This window comes from Eulemur rufifrons, chromosome 10 (genome assembly GCF_041146395.1).
Source record: "Eulemur rufifrons isolate Redbay chromosome 10, OSU_ERuf_1, whole genome shotgun sequence".
NCBI classification, from domain to species: domain Eukaryota; kingdom Metazoa; phylum Chordata; class Mammalia; order Primates; family Lemuridae; genus Eulemur; species Eulemur rufifrons.
In genome coordinates, this window is record NC_090992.1 from 22974019 (window position 1) to 22994941 (window position 20923).

Here is a 20923-nt window from a genome sequence, read left to right on the forward strand (position 1 = left end):
CATCTCTACTAAAAATAGAAAGAAATTATCTGTAATTCACTTATTAATTCAGTTTAGAAACTTATTCGCTAGAATATTCAGTGAACACCATCAAATATATCATGTTCCTTAGGGTTTGTTTATTTATTTATTTATTTTTTTTTTTGAGACAGAGTCTCGCTTTGTTGCCCAGGCTACAGTTGAGTGCTGTGACATCAGCCTAGCTCACAGCAACCTCAAACTCTTGGACTCAAGTGATCCTCCTGCCTCAGCCTCCCAAGTAGCTGGGACTACAGGCATGCGCCACCATGCCTGGCTAATATTTTCTATATATGATAATGTTTTTAAAATGGCATTTCTACTCCTTAGATCTCATATAGTACATGCTTTTACCAATATTTGGAAAAGAACGTATTTATTATATCTCATATGGACTTATACATGTACGTATTTGTCCTTTCTGATCAGAGGCTTGTAACATTTCAAGTAGCTCTAAATCCTTCAAGTGAATGCCAGTGAATTTGTATTTTGGTTTATTCAGGCCATCTGAATTTATTATGTGGGTTATGTTTTTGATAATAACAATACAAAATAATTTAATGACTCAGTTTCTGGAATCCCATGAATAAAATATAAAAGATGAGTTTAATTTGCAATACATTAATGAAGAGCTTCAGTGCATTTCCTCCTTCTGATATCTTTTAAGAGAAATCTAATTATTTTTTAATCATTATTTTGAAAGCTGTAAAAGTCAGGTCATACATATTTGCATATGTTTTCTTTTTAGTTTTTAATCACTTTGAGAGACTGCTAAATGTTTCTCCAGGGACGATTCAAAGAAAAGAAGAAAACTAGGTCTGCTTTAAGCTAATCCTATGTAGTATATTGAGCCGGCCTTTGAACTTGACCACCCTGGCACTGTCATGGGCTGTTGGTCTTTCATCTTCAGAAACCGATGCTGCAAGAGCATACATTTGCTTTCCATTTGCAGCATTCTGTGCTTGGTTAGCCCAAAATGAAGTCAAAAAGATTGGGTTTTTTTAAGACTAGCAGTAACCAAGAAGTATATACAATATGCTGCTCCACTGTGGCAGATTCCAAAACTTTCCATCAAAGTAACCTTCAAATGCTTTATTATCAATTTCCAAACATTTTGGAGGGTTCTATAAGTGTGGTTGTGTGGTCAAACAGCTAAGATTTCATTGTGCACATGGCTTGTGTATGTTCATTTAATGTCAACAAAATGGTATGCAACTAAATATGTTTTTCATTCATTTTTAATAATTTTTATTTAAAAAACTACTAGTCTAATTTTTTGTCACTATTTGCCACATACTGTTTCAAGCGTTCTACAATTTTTTTTCTGTATGACAATTCTGTGAAGCAACTGTTCTTATTATTATCCCAATTTACAGATGGAAAAAATAAAATACAGAGGTAAGATACCTTAGGAAGAAATGTTATTTTGGGAGAAATATATAATGAAGAACTGTTGGATAATTCTTAACAGCTCTCTAACTGGGTGTTTTTGTATTCACTCACAAAATGTTTATGAGTGCCAACTATTTGTAAGGCACCATGCTAGAACCAAGAGACAGAGGTAAAAGCATAGTGTATACCTTAACAGTGGGTACACATCTAGATAAAGCATTTGCTTAAACAACCACCAGCCCAAATTCACATGTGCATTAAATAATTATTTTATTAATTCAATAATATTTACTGAATGCCTATTCCCTACCAACTATTGCCTAGCAAACACAGTCAAATATCTGGCATTTTGACAAGATCTATAGTTCTTACTAATGTTTCTGTCTGTTGGATAACTAATAGGCATCTCCCATACAACCTTGTTGAAATGCCATATATATTCCCATTCCTCTGCCTACAGCTAGCTTCTTTTATAAGATTTATAGTGCTGACAAAAGAAGGTAAGTACTGAGGAAGGTAAGGAGAAAAGGAAGCTGGAGGACCAGAAATACTCTCTCGTAGTTTAGACACAATCCTTGGTGAGAAATAGTGAGAGTTGACTTTTTTCTCATTCTCTTCTTTTGAAGATGCATTTGGTTATACAAAAATGGACATTTAGTTTCTTGAACATATTACATGCTTTATATTCCCGAGCAGTGGAGAAAGGGGGCTGCAGTGAAAAAATGCTGTTTTGGGGATCAGTCACATAGATAGGGCATTGATTCACTACTCAATCACTTACCTGATGTGTGATTTTTAGCAACTTAAAAGGGGCTGCAGTGAAAAAATGCTGTTTTGGGGATCAGTCACATAGATAGGGCATTGATTCACTACTCAATCACTTACCTGATGTGTGATTTTTAGCAACTTATTTCATCTATGTGAGTTTCCTCAACCATGAAATGAAGCTAAAAATAACTAACTTGCAGTATGGGTGCTCAATAATTAAAATAACGGATATAGATACTGCTCACCTGTAAAATGATTGTTGTGAAGATTAAATGAGATAATGAAAGCGAAGTGCTTAATAGAGTTCCACGTAAAATGAATGGCAACACTCAGTAAATTACTGCAGTTATTTTAATTGCTATCATGATCATCATCTTCATTTACTAGGCAAGTGGTTCTGAGTGTTTTTACACGCCACCTACAATAGAACTATCTGGGATGCTTGTGTAAAAACAAAAACAAAAAACAGATCCCCAGCCAATCCCTGAGTAGCTGAATAAGAATCTTTAATGGTTTCTTAGTCACATTAAATAAGGAAACCCAGGGTCCTTGGTTTTGAGGATTTAACTCTCCATATAAAGGGATGGTGTCTGGCTAACACAGTGCCTAGCACATACTTTTGATTGACTCAAAAAATGGCAGTTCTATTGTATAATGAACTGTATATTATTATGTTGGAAAAGCCAGTGAGAATCTTGGGTAGGACTGCTTACAAGGGGAATTATCACCTTCTTGTTTCATAAATACCTTTTTTCATATCTATATACTACAATTTTATAATGCATTCCTAAGTACCTAGTTCGATTCTAGGAGCTATCGCCCTTCTTTTGTTATTTTAAACTGATTTACCAAAGGTAGGATTGTCATTGACTGAACTATTTCATAACTGAGAGGTCTGTACAAAGAAACAATGAGAAATTAGAATGCATTTGAGATGAGGCCTTGACTCAGGGTTTCCATGGCCATATTAGAAAAGTAGAAACCATGGATAAAGTGCAGTTATCATTTGGGATAGTCACCTCACTTCTTTAAGTTGAGTGGAGACTATCAATGGGAAGAAAAGACCTACTTTCTGAGAATTTGCTTACTGTGCTATTCACTTAATACCAGAAATGTACTTTAAAATTATGAGCCAAAAATTCACTTTCAAATCAAAGTTTTATATGAAAAAAGATACTCTAGCAAAACAAATGCCTCTAGATTACATCATGGTAATAAAGTGTTGGTGGTATCTAATCTGTTAAAACTCTGTGATTTTGATTCCGTTATAGTTTATGGTGTTTGCAAATAAATAAGCTTTTTAAAAGTCATTAGCTGTTATCTAAAAGCCTGTAGTTATGGTATCAGAAGTTCATATGCTCAATAACTCTTTAAAAAAAACAGTGTGATTCTACATCACATAAAGATGCATGTTCTTATGAATAAACAGAACTGCAAATTTCTCAAAAAGTTCAGTCATGGCCCAAACTATGCTGTGGTTGACGTAGATTCTCAAATTGAGGGTTTCCTAGTTCTTTGAAAAAATAATTTGCTTCCACTTCTTTTAGATACTGAACTCCCTCACTTTGGAGGAAAGGGAGGTGATTTATTGAAAACCATCTGGAGCTAAGAGTCAAAAAATTGGTATTCTAGCTATCCCTGTCATACTACCTAGTCACATGTTTAAAGGCAAAGAACATAAGCAGTCTTTTTAATTTATTTTGTTGGCTTTAAAATTGAGGGAGCAATGTCCATTACCCCCTAGACTTGTAAAAATTTATCCAGATGTAAGAGTTCTTTGAAGACGTAAATGTGATCTCTCTTCACATGTAATATATACAATTGCAATGTATGCTTTTTATTTGAAGGATTTTTGAGGGTGGGTGAGTTTGTAAAAATGGTTAATATTCACTGGATTTCATGGCATGCTTCCCTGCATATCACTGTTTATAAGGTAATATGTGCTTATTTATTGCAGTTACATGTTTACTTACTAGTTAGGATACATGTGTGCTCATTTGGTAAAATTCTACTCTTCCCTGTGGATTGAAAGTATCATTATAACAGAGACTGTATCTTTATTATACAGAATCCTATCCCCAGGTACTGTGCATTGAAGAGCATAGTAGATGTTTAATAAATAATTGTTGAATGAATGGAAGCATGCTTCCTAAATGCAATCTGTATGTACAATGCATACTACAAATTTAGACCTACTCATCAAAACTATTGAAGTTAATGTTGTTTTGAGTTTTGTTTTGTAAGGTTTTTATGAAACCAGATATGTTAAAACATCAAACTTTGAAATCATGTATATGAATTATAAAAAATGATAATTCATTTCGTCATAATCACTTCTCTTCTGACTTGAAACCCTTTCATATTGTAATTTAAATATTTTATATTGGAGGAGAGTTTAACAGAATTCAGCACTCCCCTGATAATCTAAATGATTTTTCCCTTCTTTTGTCTGAGAGTAAACTCGAGGATTATGTGATAACATTATGTGATAATGTGATAATGTTTGATAAAATGAGATTTGTAATCAGATAAACCTGGGTTTAAGTCCCAACTGTACCACTTCCCAGTTGCAAGAGAATGCATGCTGTTAATTTCTCTAAGCTTTTGTTGTCCCACATGGGCCTAATTATACTTCCCTAATGAGATTGTTGTGAGGATTAAATGTGGTAGTGGATATGAAATGCTTAGTGTGGTTCCTAACACATAAAAGCCTTTAGCTGTAGCTTTATATTATTTATATGGTTCATATTCTAAACAGATATTCTTTTTCTTCTTTGTATTTGTGTGTGTGTATGTTTCCTTTTACAGATGGATATACAACTGATGACATTGAGTTTTACTGGCGTGGGGATGATAACGCAGTGACAGGAGTAAAAAAGATTGAACTTCCACAGTTCTCTATCGTAGATTACAAACTTATCACCAAGAAGGTCGTTTTTTCCACAGGTTTGTATCAGGGGAGAGGACTAAGGGAAAAGAATGTTCATCATATTTTGTTAAAAAAAAAAAATTGACTTATATCAGAGCTGTGGCCCAGGGCAGGACAGTGGCTCTAGAGGTCTTAAATCTGCTGAAAACCCTCAGTTTCCCATCAAGCCTGTTGCTCCGTTTGGAACCAAGACCAGTATTTTCCAGAAGGAACCCCCAGCAGAGCTGAGAGGTCCATCTCTACGTTTCTCATTTGCCAGAGAAGGGACTAATTTTAGGGACAGAGACAGAAATGAAGACCCGGGTCCCAGGTGCCCCCCCAACTTTATGCCTCCCACTGCGTTGATCTTAATCCTTTGAAACATACTGGGGAGAACCAAGGTGCAGTTCATTCAAGTCTAACCACGATGAAATTCTCTACAGACAGTAGGAAAATTTCACATTTTCCTCAACTGGTAATAATTTCTTTACACAGTTTTACCTCCTGTTGGGACTAAAAGCTGTTTCCGATGTTAAGATTATCCTAATGCCTTCGCCACCCTTTACCTGTCCAGCATTGAGATTTTAGACTGTCACACTGGATTTCATAAGCTCAATTTTTACATTTTTTTTGAAACATAAGAGCCTAGGAAAGTAATTATTTGCTACATTCTCATTTGGGGGAAAATTAGTAAACCTGCAGGAATATCCTTCTTTATATTGTTCTTATTGAAATGAATCCTGTAGGCACAGAAATAGCTAATACTGTAATTACCCTTTCTCGAAGGAGTTGGATACTTTGTGTCTCTGCAAACCACTTCAAGGAGGCCGTGTGACTTGGTAAAAATGCCAAGTTTCCTAGCGCTTAAAAAAAAAAAAAAAAAAAAAGATAACAACAAACAACCGAAATTTTTCCTAACGTTAAGGCCCTCTAAATCCATGAAACTCTATGGAAATGTTCCTCCTTAAAATATTCTTACTTTCATATTAAGATGCTTGGCTTAGCCCCAGAAGACTAGACAAGGCTTGCTTTCTTCTCCTTATTTATCGATGTGAACTTTTTATATTTTAAGGCTGCGCTCTGTTGTTTATCTTGTCTAAAGAGTAATTCCGCAGATCACTACAATCAAAGGACCCAGATTTAGGAAACCGGTTCTTTAGTTGTACCTCCCACAAATACTGCTCAGAAGCAGTGGTTCTCTACCTTTTGATGGGTCGGGGATCCCTTTAGAATTCTGATGGAAACAATGAAGCTATTAAGAAAAAAAAAAAAGAAAAGAATGCATACACATAAAACACATAAAAACCTACACAAACTTGCAGTCCTTGAAGCCCTGCCATCGATCACAGACTTAAAATGCATCCTGTGGCTTGGTGAGATTTCTTTTTCTCAAAACATGCAGCCTTGTTCTTGTATAAGACAAAACTTAGAGGATGAACTTACTGAGGAATAATTGAGGGAGTGAACAAAGGAAGTGCCCCAAATTGTCTTGTCATCACAATTGCAGAGAATGAGTATCTTTGATCCAGTGTATGAGGCTGAGCAGGGAAGAGCTGGAATTCTTTTAATTACGGGTGAGTACAGGATGTACATCACACAGTAACTCCTTCTAATTAAAAACCCGGTGCTCATAGACTACTTTTGCAGAAGTGTCCTTAACCAAGAGCTGAAATTGAGTTAGAGGAGATGTACAAACTGTTTATGAACCTTTAAAGAAAGACATCCTATAAATATTGATTAATAATGACAATGTTCTAAAATTGCCTTTCCAGGTTCCTATCCCAGGTTGTCCCTCAGCTTTAAGCTTAAAAGAAACATTGGCTACTTTATCCTGCAAACGTACATGCCTTCCATCCTGATTACCATCCTCTCCTGGGTCTCCTTCTGGATTAATTACGATGCTTCCGCTGCAAGAGTGGCATTAGGTAGGCCGGTTTCCAACTGCTCGTGGAGTTTGACTCTGTGTGTGTGCTTGTGTGTACATGCATGAACATGCTTCCTTTATCCTGAAATTTATGATGCATGATGAGACTGAACCTTGCACGTTACAAGACTTTAGCCATGAGACTTTGGATGATCTGCTTCAGCTTTAAATCAATTAAACACAAATTAAAACTCTTCCATGTCAGAATTAGTTAACCGTATAGCTGTTGATAATGAAATTAGTTGCATCAGTTTGATATTTTTATTGAAACATATTTCATGTAATATTGCTTACATAATTGTTAAATTTGTAACTTTGCTTCTTTACCTAACAAGAGCACCCTTTCGGTTTTTCTTTTCCCCCCCTGAGAAAGAGACAAGGAGATTTGTGTAGTGAATGGATAAGCAGAAATAATTCTAAAATGTTATTAACATATTGGAGTAGCGTGGCTGAGACAGGAGACAACAAAGTAAGAAAGTTGGGAAATCATCCACCGCATGACTCATCTTATGCTTGGTTCTTTTTCTAACACCAGAGGAGGAGAACAAACTATATTTTATGAATATTTTAGCTCCAGATGAAGTAAATGTATGGCCTTTTACACATCTTTATTTTTTTGAGTTCTGACTATTTTCTTTAAAATGTTAAATCGTTCAGTTCATTACCATGAGATCTCAATTCAACCATTACTTTCTTAGAACATTCATCGATTGATTTATTCAACAAATATTCGTTGAACACCTAATATGTGCTAACCAAGCTAAGCACTGGAGATACAGCAGTCCTCTTCTAAAAGTTATATCTAGCAGTAGAAGATAGACAATAAATATAATGACCATGCAAATTCTATAATGTGGCAAATCTACAGAGGGAGATAAATAAGAGAAAGGGGCTTGGATATGCCAGGGGTGATGCTTAGAATAATTAGGGCAGATCTCACTCAGAAGTTGTCCTGAGAACAAAGACTTAAAGATGAAGAGCCATATGGATATCTGGGTGATAATATTCCAGGCTACTACAAAGGCCCTTGTGTAGGAACAAACCCAGCATGTCAGCGGGAGGCCAGTGAGGCCAATGCAGAGTGAGTTCAGGAGCAGTAGTAAGAATAATATTGGGAAAAGAGGACTAAGAGATCACAGAGGGGTTCTTCAGCTATGGTAAAGGCTTTGCTTTTATTCTGAGTGAAATAGAGAGCCATTGAGCAAAGAAGTGACATGATTTGATTTCAGTTTTAAAGAGATCACTTTGGCTGCTGTGCTAATATTAAATTATGGTGACTCAAGGGTGGAAGAAAGGAGAAGGAATGACCTTCCAGACTGAGTCGAGTCCCTGTGATATACACTCTTACAATACCACAGAACTCCCCTGTGTAGACTAACTATAGCCATAATTCATATTTATTTAGTTATGTGATGTCCTTTTCTCCCACAGAACCAAAAGATCCACTGGGGAAAGGTCCATACCTGGTTTTATATCTGGTGTCTTGCATAGGGAGAGGCGCTTAGTAAATATTTTCTGAATGAAGGAATCACTAAAATCTGCAAATATCCTATTTTTCCAAAGTTAAAATCTGTCGTCTATTTTATGTCTATTAGAGGAACAATAAGTAATGTATTGACTTTTTAAAAGAAGTTTTTAAAATGTCTTTTTATGTGAGTATTGTATTATTAGGTTCAGAAATACTTTAAAATGAGATTTCAATAAGTAGTAAAATCGACATTGTCAGATTTATTATATACTTGTGGTACAGGATAATCTGTAGTTGAACTGAAGAGAAAAATGAAACTGGAAAGTGTTTCAAAATGACTACTATAAAGAAGACATAAAAAATGTGAGACACCTACATCCAAAGCTAGGCCAAGGCTTTTCTGGGCATGCTCAGAATCAAATGTTCAAATTTATTTTTTCTGTAGTAGTTTTATGAGGATGTATAAAAACAAAATTAAAATTATGATATTATCAGAGGGAGAAAATTAAATCAGAAAACTATGTCCTCTAAAAAAATCATAGAATTGAAGTTTAACTTTTGGGAAGTGTTGGTTAGTGTTTAAGGGTATAAGTTCCTGGTTAGGAAAGATTACGGTTCAAAGACAACTCTACACTTTCCATCTGTGGGATCTTGACCCCTGAACTTTGTCTATTTTCACATGATTATTTTACTACAAAGCTGAACTTCATCATGCTCAGGGGTCTGGCCTCACAGTGCTATTACCTTCTACTACTCCCCACTGTCAGAGATACTCACTCAACTGGATGAACAACTGTAGCCTGACCTAGTATGGCATTTCCCATAAAGAATCTTAAAATACTTCTGTGCTGTTTATCTGGGCATTGTATGCCTAATTGTCCAATCCAGAAACAGGAGGGCTATGACTCCTGCTTCTGTTACCCTCCATGTCCAATTTCCAAGTGTTTACAGTCATTCATTTGTACCATCTGTCTAATATATCCATTGCTTTTGGTACCGTTGCTATTATTTTATAATAATTTACTTGTTATCGTTTATTTGGATTATTCTGAAAACCTCTTAACTGTTACTCTTTATTCCTGCCTTACATGCTTCCTCCCATCCTCCACGCTGCTGCCGGAGCGATTGTCCTAAATACAGTTTGTCCACATGCCTCCCTGCTTGAAGCTGGCCAGTGCTCCACATTGCTTTCAGTTTTTAGTTCAGACTTGCCCTTAGGCTCTGTATCTGTGGCTCCCTATTATGCAGCCCTTACTTAACATCCACTTTTCTCATGATTCTTCCCATCATGTCCTACAATGTACCCACAATGGTTTTCCTAAGATCCTTTTAATGGGCTATGTACTGTCCCCCAAAGCCAACCTTTGTATAAAAAGCTCTCTCCACCACCAGTGCCCTTAGGTCTACCATAACTTTTGACCCTCAGTCCCTGGTTGCTTGAGTAACTCTCACTGATTCTTCAGAAATCAACTCAAAAGTCTCCATTTCCCGATCTTTTCCCTGAAACATCACAGAGCTGAACTAGTGTCTTCCATATATTAATATTTTCAACTCTCACCTTAAACACGTGTCTGTCGTAGCATTTAATTCACATTTCTAGCCCTCCACTAGATAGATAACTATAAATATAAAAATATAGTTAAAGGAAATATTCCAAAGTGATCAATATTTGCTCTAAGTTAATGTATGCGTATCTTCTTAGCCTATCATAGAGCTGGTATATAATAAATGTCCAATAAATATAGCCTATATGAATGAGTAAATGAGTACAGTTAACTTTTGCAGCTATTATGAGAGCAGAAAGAAGATAGCAACGTTATTACTTTAATGCTCTTGTTTTTTTTTTTTCAGGAATCACAACTGTCCTAACAATGACCACAATCAATACCCACCTCCGGGAAACTCTTCCTAAAATCCCATATGTGAAGGCCATTGACATGTACCTGATGGGGTGCTTTGTCTTCGTTTTCATGGCCCTTCTGGAATATGCTTTGGTCAACTACATCTTCTTTGGGAGGGGCCCCCAGCGCCAAAAGAAAGCAGCTGAAAAGGCTGCTAGTGCCAACAACGAGAAGATGCGCCTGGATGTCAACAAGGTAAATTTGGACGGCAAGCCCTCCTTGCTTTTTAAACTCATAGAAGAATGCTAGCAATATAGGTTAATGGCCTTGTTTAGCAAATGAGGAAACCAAGGCCTGGGAAAAGGAATGGGTCATTTTTCCCAAATCACACAGATAATTAGTGATGGAGGCACAATTAGGGCCCAAACTCAGGAGGCAAGATTTGGATGTCCTTTCCTTTAACAGTAGGGTTGCCTTAACTTTAGTCATCTGAGAACCACCTTTATGATTTTTTTCATATATGAGTATAAAGTCTACTGTTATTCACTTTATATTTCTTTAAATTTACTCACTGTATTTAAATTGATTTAAAAAGTAAACTTCGTGTAGCTCCAATCAGTATTACTTGCTAGACAATAACCTTAATAACTTTAAATATAAATAAAAAAATACCATCCTATTAAATTCTTGGTTATAACAGATGCAGGCTCTGGACCTGAAATCTGCATCCTGTTTGACTTTAAAAGGGACATAAGCAAGTGTAGAGACATATCACAGACCCACCAGCAACAAACTGAGACTTTCTCCTTGAAGTAATCCGACAGAGAGAAGTGTAGGACAAAAAAAGAGAAATAACTTTCCCCTTAAGTGACACTTAATGCTGTGCACATATACAGCTTATCATTGTCGTATTGGACTATGTGAGGCCACCATCTTGCTTAAGTAGGGCAGAGGCAAAGAAGTCCCATACAGTTTTAAACCAAGTTCTTTCTTTAAGTCAATGGTTCTCGACCTTCGGTTCCCAGTGGAATCACCTACAAAGAATTAAAAATAGTTAAGCCTGGTCCCCTTTTCCCAGAAATTCTGAGTTGATTGTCTTGGAGTGTGACTGAGCATAATAATTTTTAAAAGTTCCCCAGGTTACTCTAATTTGCAGCCAAGTTTGAGAATCACCACTTTGAGGCATTCAAAGGCAATCCCAATAGAGTTATCCCTCTTTACTCTCACAATTAACTTCACCTGCCTGCCTATTGTAGCACTTTTCTGCACTAGCAGAAAACGTGTGTACATTTCCTCATAGTTCAAATTTAGACCCTTAGAAATAGACAAAGAAAACAAAGTCTTGTTTTAATATCTGCCCTAAATAGTGTTTATAAGGTAGTGTGTAGTGTGATGGATTCAATAAATACAGTATGAAATTACATGGGAAATTACAATAGGAAATTATAATTTTGTAATGAATATTTTATAAGTAAAAGTACATTTATCTATAATTTCCCATTTTCCCTATGTATGGCAACTTTTGGGACACCCTGTGATTAATAGTGATGGGATTTGGAAAACAGTAATACTTTTCAATCATCTGAAATTATTTACCATAATGATAGTTGGTTATTTCATTGGTATTTTAATATTTCTAATTTCAATTTAATTCTGAGGTTAGCACACCATAAATAATCTCTACCATTTGGTTTTATTTGAAACAAACCCTGTGGAAGCTTCTAACTCAGTAATGTTTTCCACATATCCATAGGTCTGATAGTTGGTTTTGGACTATTCTCTAATCAAAGGCAATTCTTTCTCAAAGATGATATTTACAATGATGCAAATTTTAGGTCTGGCCCTTGAAAGCCAAAAAACCATGGATCTAGGAAACTGTCAATTTCTTTCCCATGCTGAATATTTCACTTACTACAGTCTGTCAATAGATTCCAACCTTCCATATGGCTCTTTCAGGCTGTCAAATGAAAGAGTGCCTTTTAAACCTATTTTCTGATTTTCTTGATGTGGTAGTCCTAGTAAAGAAAAGGGAATGAATAAATAAATAATACTATCTCGTAAGATTGCAGTTTGAAATGAGTCTAAATCAATTGCATAATGTAAGGCTGACTTAATGAGATAAGCTAACATCTGATCTCTTTTCACTTTCATCCACCCTTTTTTTTTTTTTTTTACTAATTTGCATTTAAATGATAAATTTAAGACCTGAGGAGTGGAGATTGTATACAAACTGAGCTTGGAGCGCTTCAGATGGTTTTAAATTACATTGTACTGAGATGGAGGCAAAGAAAGGTTCACTAGCTAGGTACTCCCTAGTGGTGACTAAAGGTGGATTCGCAATTCAAGTGAGAGATTAAAAAAGATACCTAGAGATCTTCTAGTGCAGTAGTTCTCAAAACGGGGCAATTTTGTCTCCCAGAGGATTTTTGGCAACATCTGGAGACATTTTTGTTGGTTAAAACCCAGCATGAAAGGTTAAAGGAGATCCACATTGGGTTCCAATTACGTATCTAGTGTGTAGGAGCCTGGGATGCTGCTAACCTGATAGCCTCCCTACAACACATTGTCCAGCCCAAAGCATCCAGCTCTCTGTGTTCAAGCATTAGAAACTGAAGGCCCCCAAAATAATATGCTTGTCCTGTTCTGAATACTCTTTAACAAAATTGGTCTCTCCATTTCCTTTGACCAGCATATGTAAGGATCAAGACATCAGGAGTTATGATTTAGCACAATGGTTCTGAACAAATATTTTGGAGTCAGTCAAGTTCAATATTTACCCTCCCATTTAATAGTTGTGTGACAATGAACATAAAAAAAAATCAGCTCTCTGACCCTTCAGTTTCCTCATCTGTAAAAAGGGGTTAATTCCTCTCTCATAAGGTTATTATGAAGATTATAGTGATAATATGTAAAGAGGGCAACATAGTTCTCAGTACATGGTAAACACTCAGTAACTGGCAAATATTAATAAAATGTTAAAATATTATAAATACTAGGCATTGTTAGTTTTTAAAATAAAATTTACCATCTCCAGACTTACTGGTGATGTTTACTTGTATCTTTTACGTGCTCTAGCATGTAGGATGCAATTGTACCCTTAAAGGAGAGTGTCATTTAGAGAGGAATATTTTATGTCAGAAGTTTTAAAGTCAAACCAAGGAAATAAAAAATGAGTTTTAGCTGTAAAAATCTATAGCAAACCAACTATGTCAAATTTTATGAATTATTTCTTAGGACAGAATACCTACAAGCCATCTTGACTAGATTAAAACAAAAAAAAAAAAGGTGGCCATCTCACATTATAGACTCCCATGGTTTCTTTTTTTTACCAAGCATGAAAGGTTAGGGGAGATTCACGTTGGGTTCTGATTACACAATGCTTTCTTTTGTGTCAGCATCATGAATAATGCCGGTCTATTTCTTATCAAGAATGTCCCTTCTTTTCAACTGTAATTCTGAAGTTATTTTTGTTTTTCAAAGATCAGGCACAGAGAATCAGCTAAGTATTGTTGGCTGCTCTGGAAAAATCAGTCACTAGGAGAGGGATTGAGTATTTCACCGTCCTTTGATGGTTTCCTAGGTATGGAATTAGTGTGTCAGATCATCTAAAGTGACTTTTAAACTGTCCTCTCTGTCCTGAGGTCAGGGAGGGATGAAAATGGGATGCCTGCTCAGGTGGGAGACCAATGTTGATTCAATGAGTACTTCCACATTTTTCCATTCTCTTTTCTGCTTTAATTTCCCTTAAGTTTTGTTTTAAGAAGGGAATTTGCAGCTCTTAAAAGTAATTCCTGTCCTGTCATTTGATGGATCCAAAAACTAAGCCTCTTAGAGAAGGTGAAATAGCCAAGATTGCATAGCAAAGTTAACAACAATTCTGAGATGTGATCTGGGTTTTCCTGTACTTATCCAGTGTAGATTCCACTGTGCTAGCCAATGAGAGAAATGAAATAAAAATTGAAAAGCTGATTCCACATTAGTCCATGTATTCAGTTCAGTTTCTCTGAAAAATCCCACCTACCTGCACATAGAAGTCTGTAAGCAAGTGTCACTTAAACAGTTGCCTTCCTGTGACAAATTAAGTTGTCAAGTACTAACATTTTAAAAAATAAACTTCAAGCCAACATGAGGTCTACTGAGTAAGTTTTCCTCTGGAGTAGTTAAAAAAATATAATTTCTATCCTAGTGTTAAGAGAGTCCTTCCTGTTATCCTTTGCATTCTTCTATTTGTGCATGCATGTGTGTATGTGCGTGTGTGTGTGTGTGTGTGTGTGTCCTAGTAGAATTTGCCTTTGATTGATTTCACCCACTATTCTTGCTCATACTTCAAATTTTCATCTCTCTTTATTTTTCTTTTAAGCTTGATTTTGTGTCTCTGTTTACTTTTCTGCTAATTACTGAGTATATGCATACTTGAGAATCTAGTTATTTTTGCCTATTCACCACCTTGGTTCTTGCATATCTGAAATGCCTCCAGTATCCGTATTGCATCAAGAAACCTAAAACCACCAGTTTTCCAAATAAAGCTACACCAAAGAAATCTCCATTGGAGGGTGTTCTTTATTCTTCATTCATGAAATTCGGTGTGTTGTCTTTATTCATTGTGTCTATTCTTTTGTAATACAAAGCCACTAAGATTCTTTCAATCTATTTATTCTTACTGCCTGGAATTTGATTTTTTAAAAATAATACACTTGTAAAAAAACAACTTACTGGAATTTTATTCTCTGTTAACATTGGTCTTTCCTTATGCTTTCTAAAGACCAGTAGCATTTATCCATATCCAATTTACTTTGACCATCAGTCCTAATGCAATGGCATCAGTCGACTTAATTAGCACATTCTCTACTTTGTCTTCCAGATTTTTTATAAAGATATTAAACAAAATGGGACCCAATATCGATCCTTGTGGGACCCTACTGGAAACCTCTCCCCAGCTAGACGGACTACCAATTACGATTTCTCTCTGTATACGGTTAGATAGCCAGTTTTTAATCCATTTATATGTATTTCTGTTGGAGCCAATTTGTTTAGCTGTTCCCTTTAAAATAATGTATGGTGTCTTTGCAGATAACCTATGGACATGTATCCCACAGAGACTTGGGGACAAGTTAAAATTTTTTGTGAGGCTCTAGTTGTGTTTTCCCAGGTTTGTTTTATCAGTATAGCAATGGTGAGCCTAAGCCTTAGTTTCAATTCAGGAATTGTTGTGCTAGAGAAAGAAACTAAATGGGCTGTTGAGATTGTTTTTCACTTATACTGAGAGGATAGAGTATCATTATTTGTTAGTTTTGTTGTTGTTGTTGTTGCATCTGATTTGGGGAGTTTATTTATTTATTTAGGTCGAGTAGGTGGAGAATTAAACATTTCTTCTATTGATTGACTCAGAATTCAGAAACATATTTAGATTATCTGTGTCCAAGAATATTATACTTGTATCAAGTCCTTGTTGCTTTATTATTCATTTTACCAATAAGTAGTATTTTGGTAGCCCTGGTACTATTGTAATGATAGATAAGAGGCAATAATTCAGACTGTTTCTTATCAAAACTCTTGACTTAAGTGAACGCCAATAAAAAAGCCTATTTTGGGCTAAGACTGACAGTTTAGTTTCTGAATCCTCATGTTTTGTGATACTAATTTGCAAATTGTCATTTGTATTGCCCTCCAAGTTGGAGATGGAGAAGGAAGATGATAATTGTCAACATTCCACCTTATCTTCCACTGTTTGTCCAACTCCAGTTTTTAAATTTCTATTTCTTGCTAAGACAGTGAATGATATTGAATGTTGGCGAATTTTTCCTATGAGGACTTGATGCCAGATGAGCTTCCATTATTGTATCTTCTAAGTGTCATGCTCTTCCTTAATTTTATTGCTTTAACTCCAGAGTCCTTGAATACCTCGTTGTTGTTGTCTTTGGAGTTGGGGGCCGGTATGAATAACCTATTAACTTGCTACTTCGCTTTGGTATTTGGCATTTGATTACTTTTCAACTTTATTACTTGTTCTGTTATGTAGTAACATAGATGGTAATAGATTCCAGGAGAAGAGATGTTGGAAACTTTGTTAATCACTACTTTAGTCCTAATCCCCTAAACATCCAGCACCTGTTATGTCTGTGCTCTCAGGTTACATCGTTTATCTTGTTGCTGCTGTTCTTATTTTTTTAACTTTAGCTACTCCTGTTGAAACTAAAGTAGACTGATTTGATTGGGCATCATTCTGAATAGACTTAATCATGCAAAAGAAAACATGTTTGAAAGTTGGAATTTGGATTTATGATGAAAAAATGGTTGAAGAATGTTGTATTTTTGAAAACAAAAATCAAACCACACTGTGTGATTTGGTCTAACGACTGGGTAAAGTCACATGAAAATTCATAGTATCCTCAGACCATGAGAATATTTTGAAGAAAGTGTGCCTCTTTGGTGAATTAAATTTTTCAGTTGATGGCTTGAAAGAGTTAATGCTCTCTGATCCCATGATTTAAACCCTTGTTGGTCAAGAACTCTTCCTCTATTTCATAAAATATTATGTTAAAGAGAATGTTAAATGAAATTGAATTTTATATATGGAAATATGAATTTTCATCTTTTCTCTGTTGGGTATGTCTTTACTCTGTCCTTTGAGTCCTCTTCTAAGTTCATGCTTAGACTATAAGACAAGGGCTAGTATTTAAAAGTTCATATAATGAGCTTTCTATTAAACCTGTAACCTATAAAAGCATCAAGATATATGTAATGGTCCCAACAGTCGCTGGGAAGATGGATGAATTTTAGAGTCACATTGAACTGGGTTCACATTTAGGCATTGTCTTTTATAAGCTGTGTGACATTGGACATGTTTTAACCTTTCCAACCTTTTAAGTTTCTCAACTAAAAACAAAAAACACTAATTTCTGTCTTATGGAGCAGCTGAGAGGGTTAAATGAGATAATTATATTAAGGACCTTACACAGTACCAGGCAAAGAGCATTCAATTAATACTTTAAATTATTCTGGAGATCGTGGCAGTCAGTGTGTATCTTTCTCAGTTTTTAGGTCTATGACTATCTTTATGATTGTAAAACTAATTAATGATCATTCTTAAAAATATGTACAAAAGTGAAAAGCACCTGCACATACTCACATAGCTATAATCATTGTTAATATTGCCTTTTATTCACACTTAGTGACATACTTTTATATAAATAATCATATGCTACTGTTGTATATATTATTTTTTCCACTTACCTTTTCATTTGTTTAACTATACTTCATATCTATAAAATATTTAATTGAATATAATTTATTCAATACTCATTATTTATTCAATATTTACCATAATTTATTTAATTATTTAATGAGCACCTGTTGTTAGATGGTTACATTGTTTCTAAGTGGTTTTCTATTATAAACACTCTAAAATAAGCATCACTTTGCTGACATGTTTGCACCCTATTCTTAATACATTTCTTAAAATGAAATTACTGGGTCCAAAATTATGTGCCTTTAAAATGATGATTTATATTGTGAGGTTATGCCCTAGAGAAGTTCTGTGGTAGTTTACTACAGCACCATCTGAGAGTGTGGCAGTACACACATATACACACAAACACGTGCACACACAATGCACACACACAGTCACCCTGCCCCCGCAGCGAAGAAGAAACAGAAAACATGTTTAACGATGTCCACTTGTGAAAAGTGTTGGCAACGTGGAGAGATAGAAGAATCCAAAAATCCAGTGTAATTTCTCTCCTCTCCATCCAACAACCATAGAGACTAAAACGACAATAGAAAAAAAAAAAAAAACACAATCAACACCAAATTCAAATTGAGAAACTGCAAAGAGACAAAGATGCCTGAGCAGGGCCAGTAATCAATGCACGCAAAATCCAGAGGAATCTACCCAAGCTATCTTTGCACAAACGGGAAAACCCAGTAACAGTGTCTCCATCAAGATGAAGCCTCTATCTAAACAAAGAAACAGCAAGGCAACCATGTGAGAAAATTACCACACCGGGAGGGAGGAACTCAATGTGCAAAAGACCTGTGATGGCCCTTTTATTGAAATATATTCCAGGATAAATAAAAATTTTCCATAACAAAATTTTTTCTCACCAAAAATTGAAAGAATATGTGAAACAAAAGGTCAAGCATGAGATAACAAATAAATGGAGATTAAAAGGGAGAAAATGAAGGCAAAGCAATCTGTACAGAAACTAATAAATGAATCTAAAACAGTAAGAGAATCAATGTGGTAAAAAAAAAAAAATCAGAGTTGTAGAAAATCATGCCAAATGTAGAAGAAAAAAGATGTAGAGATAAGAATCACTTAGAGAAAACATAATAAATATGCAGGACAGTTACCATGGGTTAAACATGCAGAACCTTAATGTTAGTGAAGTATAGAGTGGAAAAAAATGGAATAGAAAAAATATTTGAGTCTAATGCCAGTAACTAATTAGAATAATGATGATAATAATAAACACTTCTTGCATGCCTATTATATGCTTAGACGCCTACATATATTTTGTTATTCTATGTAGTCTTCACTATTATGCCATGTTGTTTATAGTTGTAATTTTATAGATGATGAGCTGAGACCCAGAGAACATTATTAACTTGCTCAAGGTTAGATAGCCAAGCAATGGTTAAACAGAAAATATGACAACAGAAGCTGCTCTCTTAATGACTCATTATATATTTGTACATACCTGTTGTGAAATTAATTAATCCCATAATTGTATTATGGATACGTGTAAGTTGCAAAAGAACACACTGAGTTCCAAGATAAAAATTATACAATCTGGCTAGTACCTTATTATATTCCTCTGAAATCCCTAAACTTTCGGTAAGAAAAAGTGAATGACCTACAACAAAGAGAAAAGAAAAAAGGTCTCAAACTACTCTACAGCAGTATGCAACCTCATAAGACAACAGAAAAATTTTTATACGTTTCCGAGGGGGAGAACATGTAACCTAAGAATATAATTATCGATACAAAGACAAAGGAAAGATATTCTGTCCTCAATATACAAAGTTTAAGGGAACACAGCATCCATGAGTCCTTATTTTTAAGAAATAATGTCTTAATACAACAATCTGGCACCCAGTAAAGGGTAGTCAAAATAAGAAACTTGAGAATAGGAAAAGCCAGCATGCTCGCAGTTAGAACTAAAGATGGCATTTAGAACTATAGCTATACAACTCCAGGAATTAAGGTTTCTGAATAAAACATAACTGAAATATTTTTAAAAGCTAGATACTGAAAATGTGTAAAGATAATAAACCAGAAAAATAATCTTAAAATGTAAATCAAAATTATGGATAGAGGTTATTGAGGAAAGAGGAAGTATTTGCTAATTCATAACAAGGACTTAGTATTTACTGTTTTATTTTTAGAGTTTGTGAATCAAGAAGTAGAAGATTAAAGATATGGTTAAAATTAACATAGATAACTATGACAGTGTTTCTCAAGGGTTATCCCATAGACAACCTACATAAGAGTCACCTGGGATGCTTCCTTAAAAGTAGGCTCTACCTGAGACATCATACATCAAAATTTTTAGTGGGGAAAGCTGAGAAAATTGCATTTTTATCCCTCATATGTTTGGGGTGTACACTAAAGCATGAAAGCCTGAGGACATTTATGGCAGAAGAATCAAAAGCTGGCAACACATCTTACAAAAATCTTACATAACCTAAAGGAAATAAAGAAAGGTAAAGATGATGTAGTTAAATCTAATGTCAGAAATAAGGATAAGAATGACTGAAAAAAAAATGTAGAGCAGAAATCAAAATGACAAAATTAAGACCAAGCTTATCTTTCTAAACTAGATTATATATCAACCCACCTATCAAAAGAGTAAGATTCTCAAATTGAATCTAGCAACTAACCCAGCAAAATGCTTTTTATTAGAGATTCCTCTAAAGTAAAGATACTGGAAAACATTCTAATTAAAATCACATGCAAAAATAAATAAGGCAATACAAACACAAAGAAAGCTAACAATTTGTTATTATTACTATATAACAATGAATTTAAGGTAAAAAAAAAAATCAAGACCAAGAGATATTTTTATAATTATAATGATTACAATTCAAAATAAAGATATAATCACTTTAAATCAATATAATTCAAATCAAAATATTATCCAAATAAATTAAAGTGATAGGAAGTCAAAAGAAGAAATGATGGAGACATTAAGTAGTATATCTAGAATGTTTATCATTTGTATAAACTTTTATGTATAACTTGTGTCTAAGATGCAATAAAAATTAAATTGACAAAAATAATAGTAATATAAAATAGTACATAATTGATCCTCAAGGATGTGGTGAAAATAGTTAACAGTGTCAAAGTTGCTTCAAACACATTTCTAACAAGTAATCTTAAAAAACAAATTAAACATATAATTCAAGAACTTAGAAAAAGAACAACAAAATATCTAGGGAAACAGAAGGAAATCATCAAGGTCAATTATAAGTTAACAAATTAGAAAAATCAATTAACCCACAAATAAATCAGATCTAGTGCTTTTAAAAATTTAAGTAAAACAGAAATAATTGTCAAGGAATGGCTTATTGAAGAATCAAAAAGGAAGACAATATGAATACAC

At 34.7% G+C, this 20923-nt stretch overlaps 1 protein-coding gene across 3 annotated transcripts in view; it reads left to right on the forward strand.

Moving 5' to 3' along the window:
- The window catches only part of GABRB2 (gamma-aminobutyric acid type A receptor subunit beta2), a 217178-nt gene that overhangs the window by 171925 nt on the left and 24330 nt on the right, over positions 1-20923 (forward strand). For 2 of the 3 annotated variants that reach the window (XM_069484258.1, XM_069484259.1), the window contains exons 6-8: positions 4987-5124; positions 6859-7011; positions 10330-10574. In XM_069484258.1, the coding sequence (XP_069340359.1) occupies positions 4987-5124; positions 6859-7011; positions 10330-10574 (536 nt within the window). Of the gene's footprint in view, positions 1-4986; positions 5125-6858; positions 7012-10329; positions 10575-15180; positions 15295-20923 lie in introns of all 3 variants that reach the window. The other variant, XM_069484257.1, reaches the window with a different exon arrangement.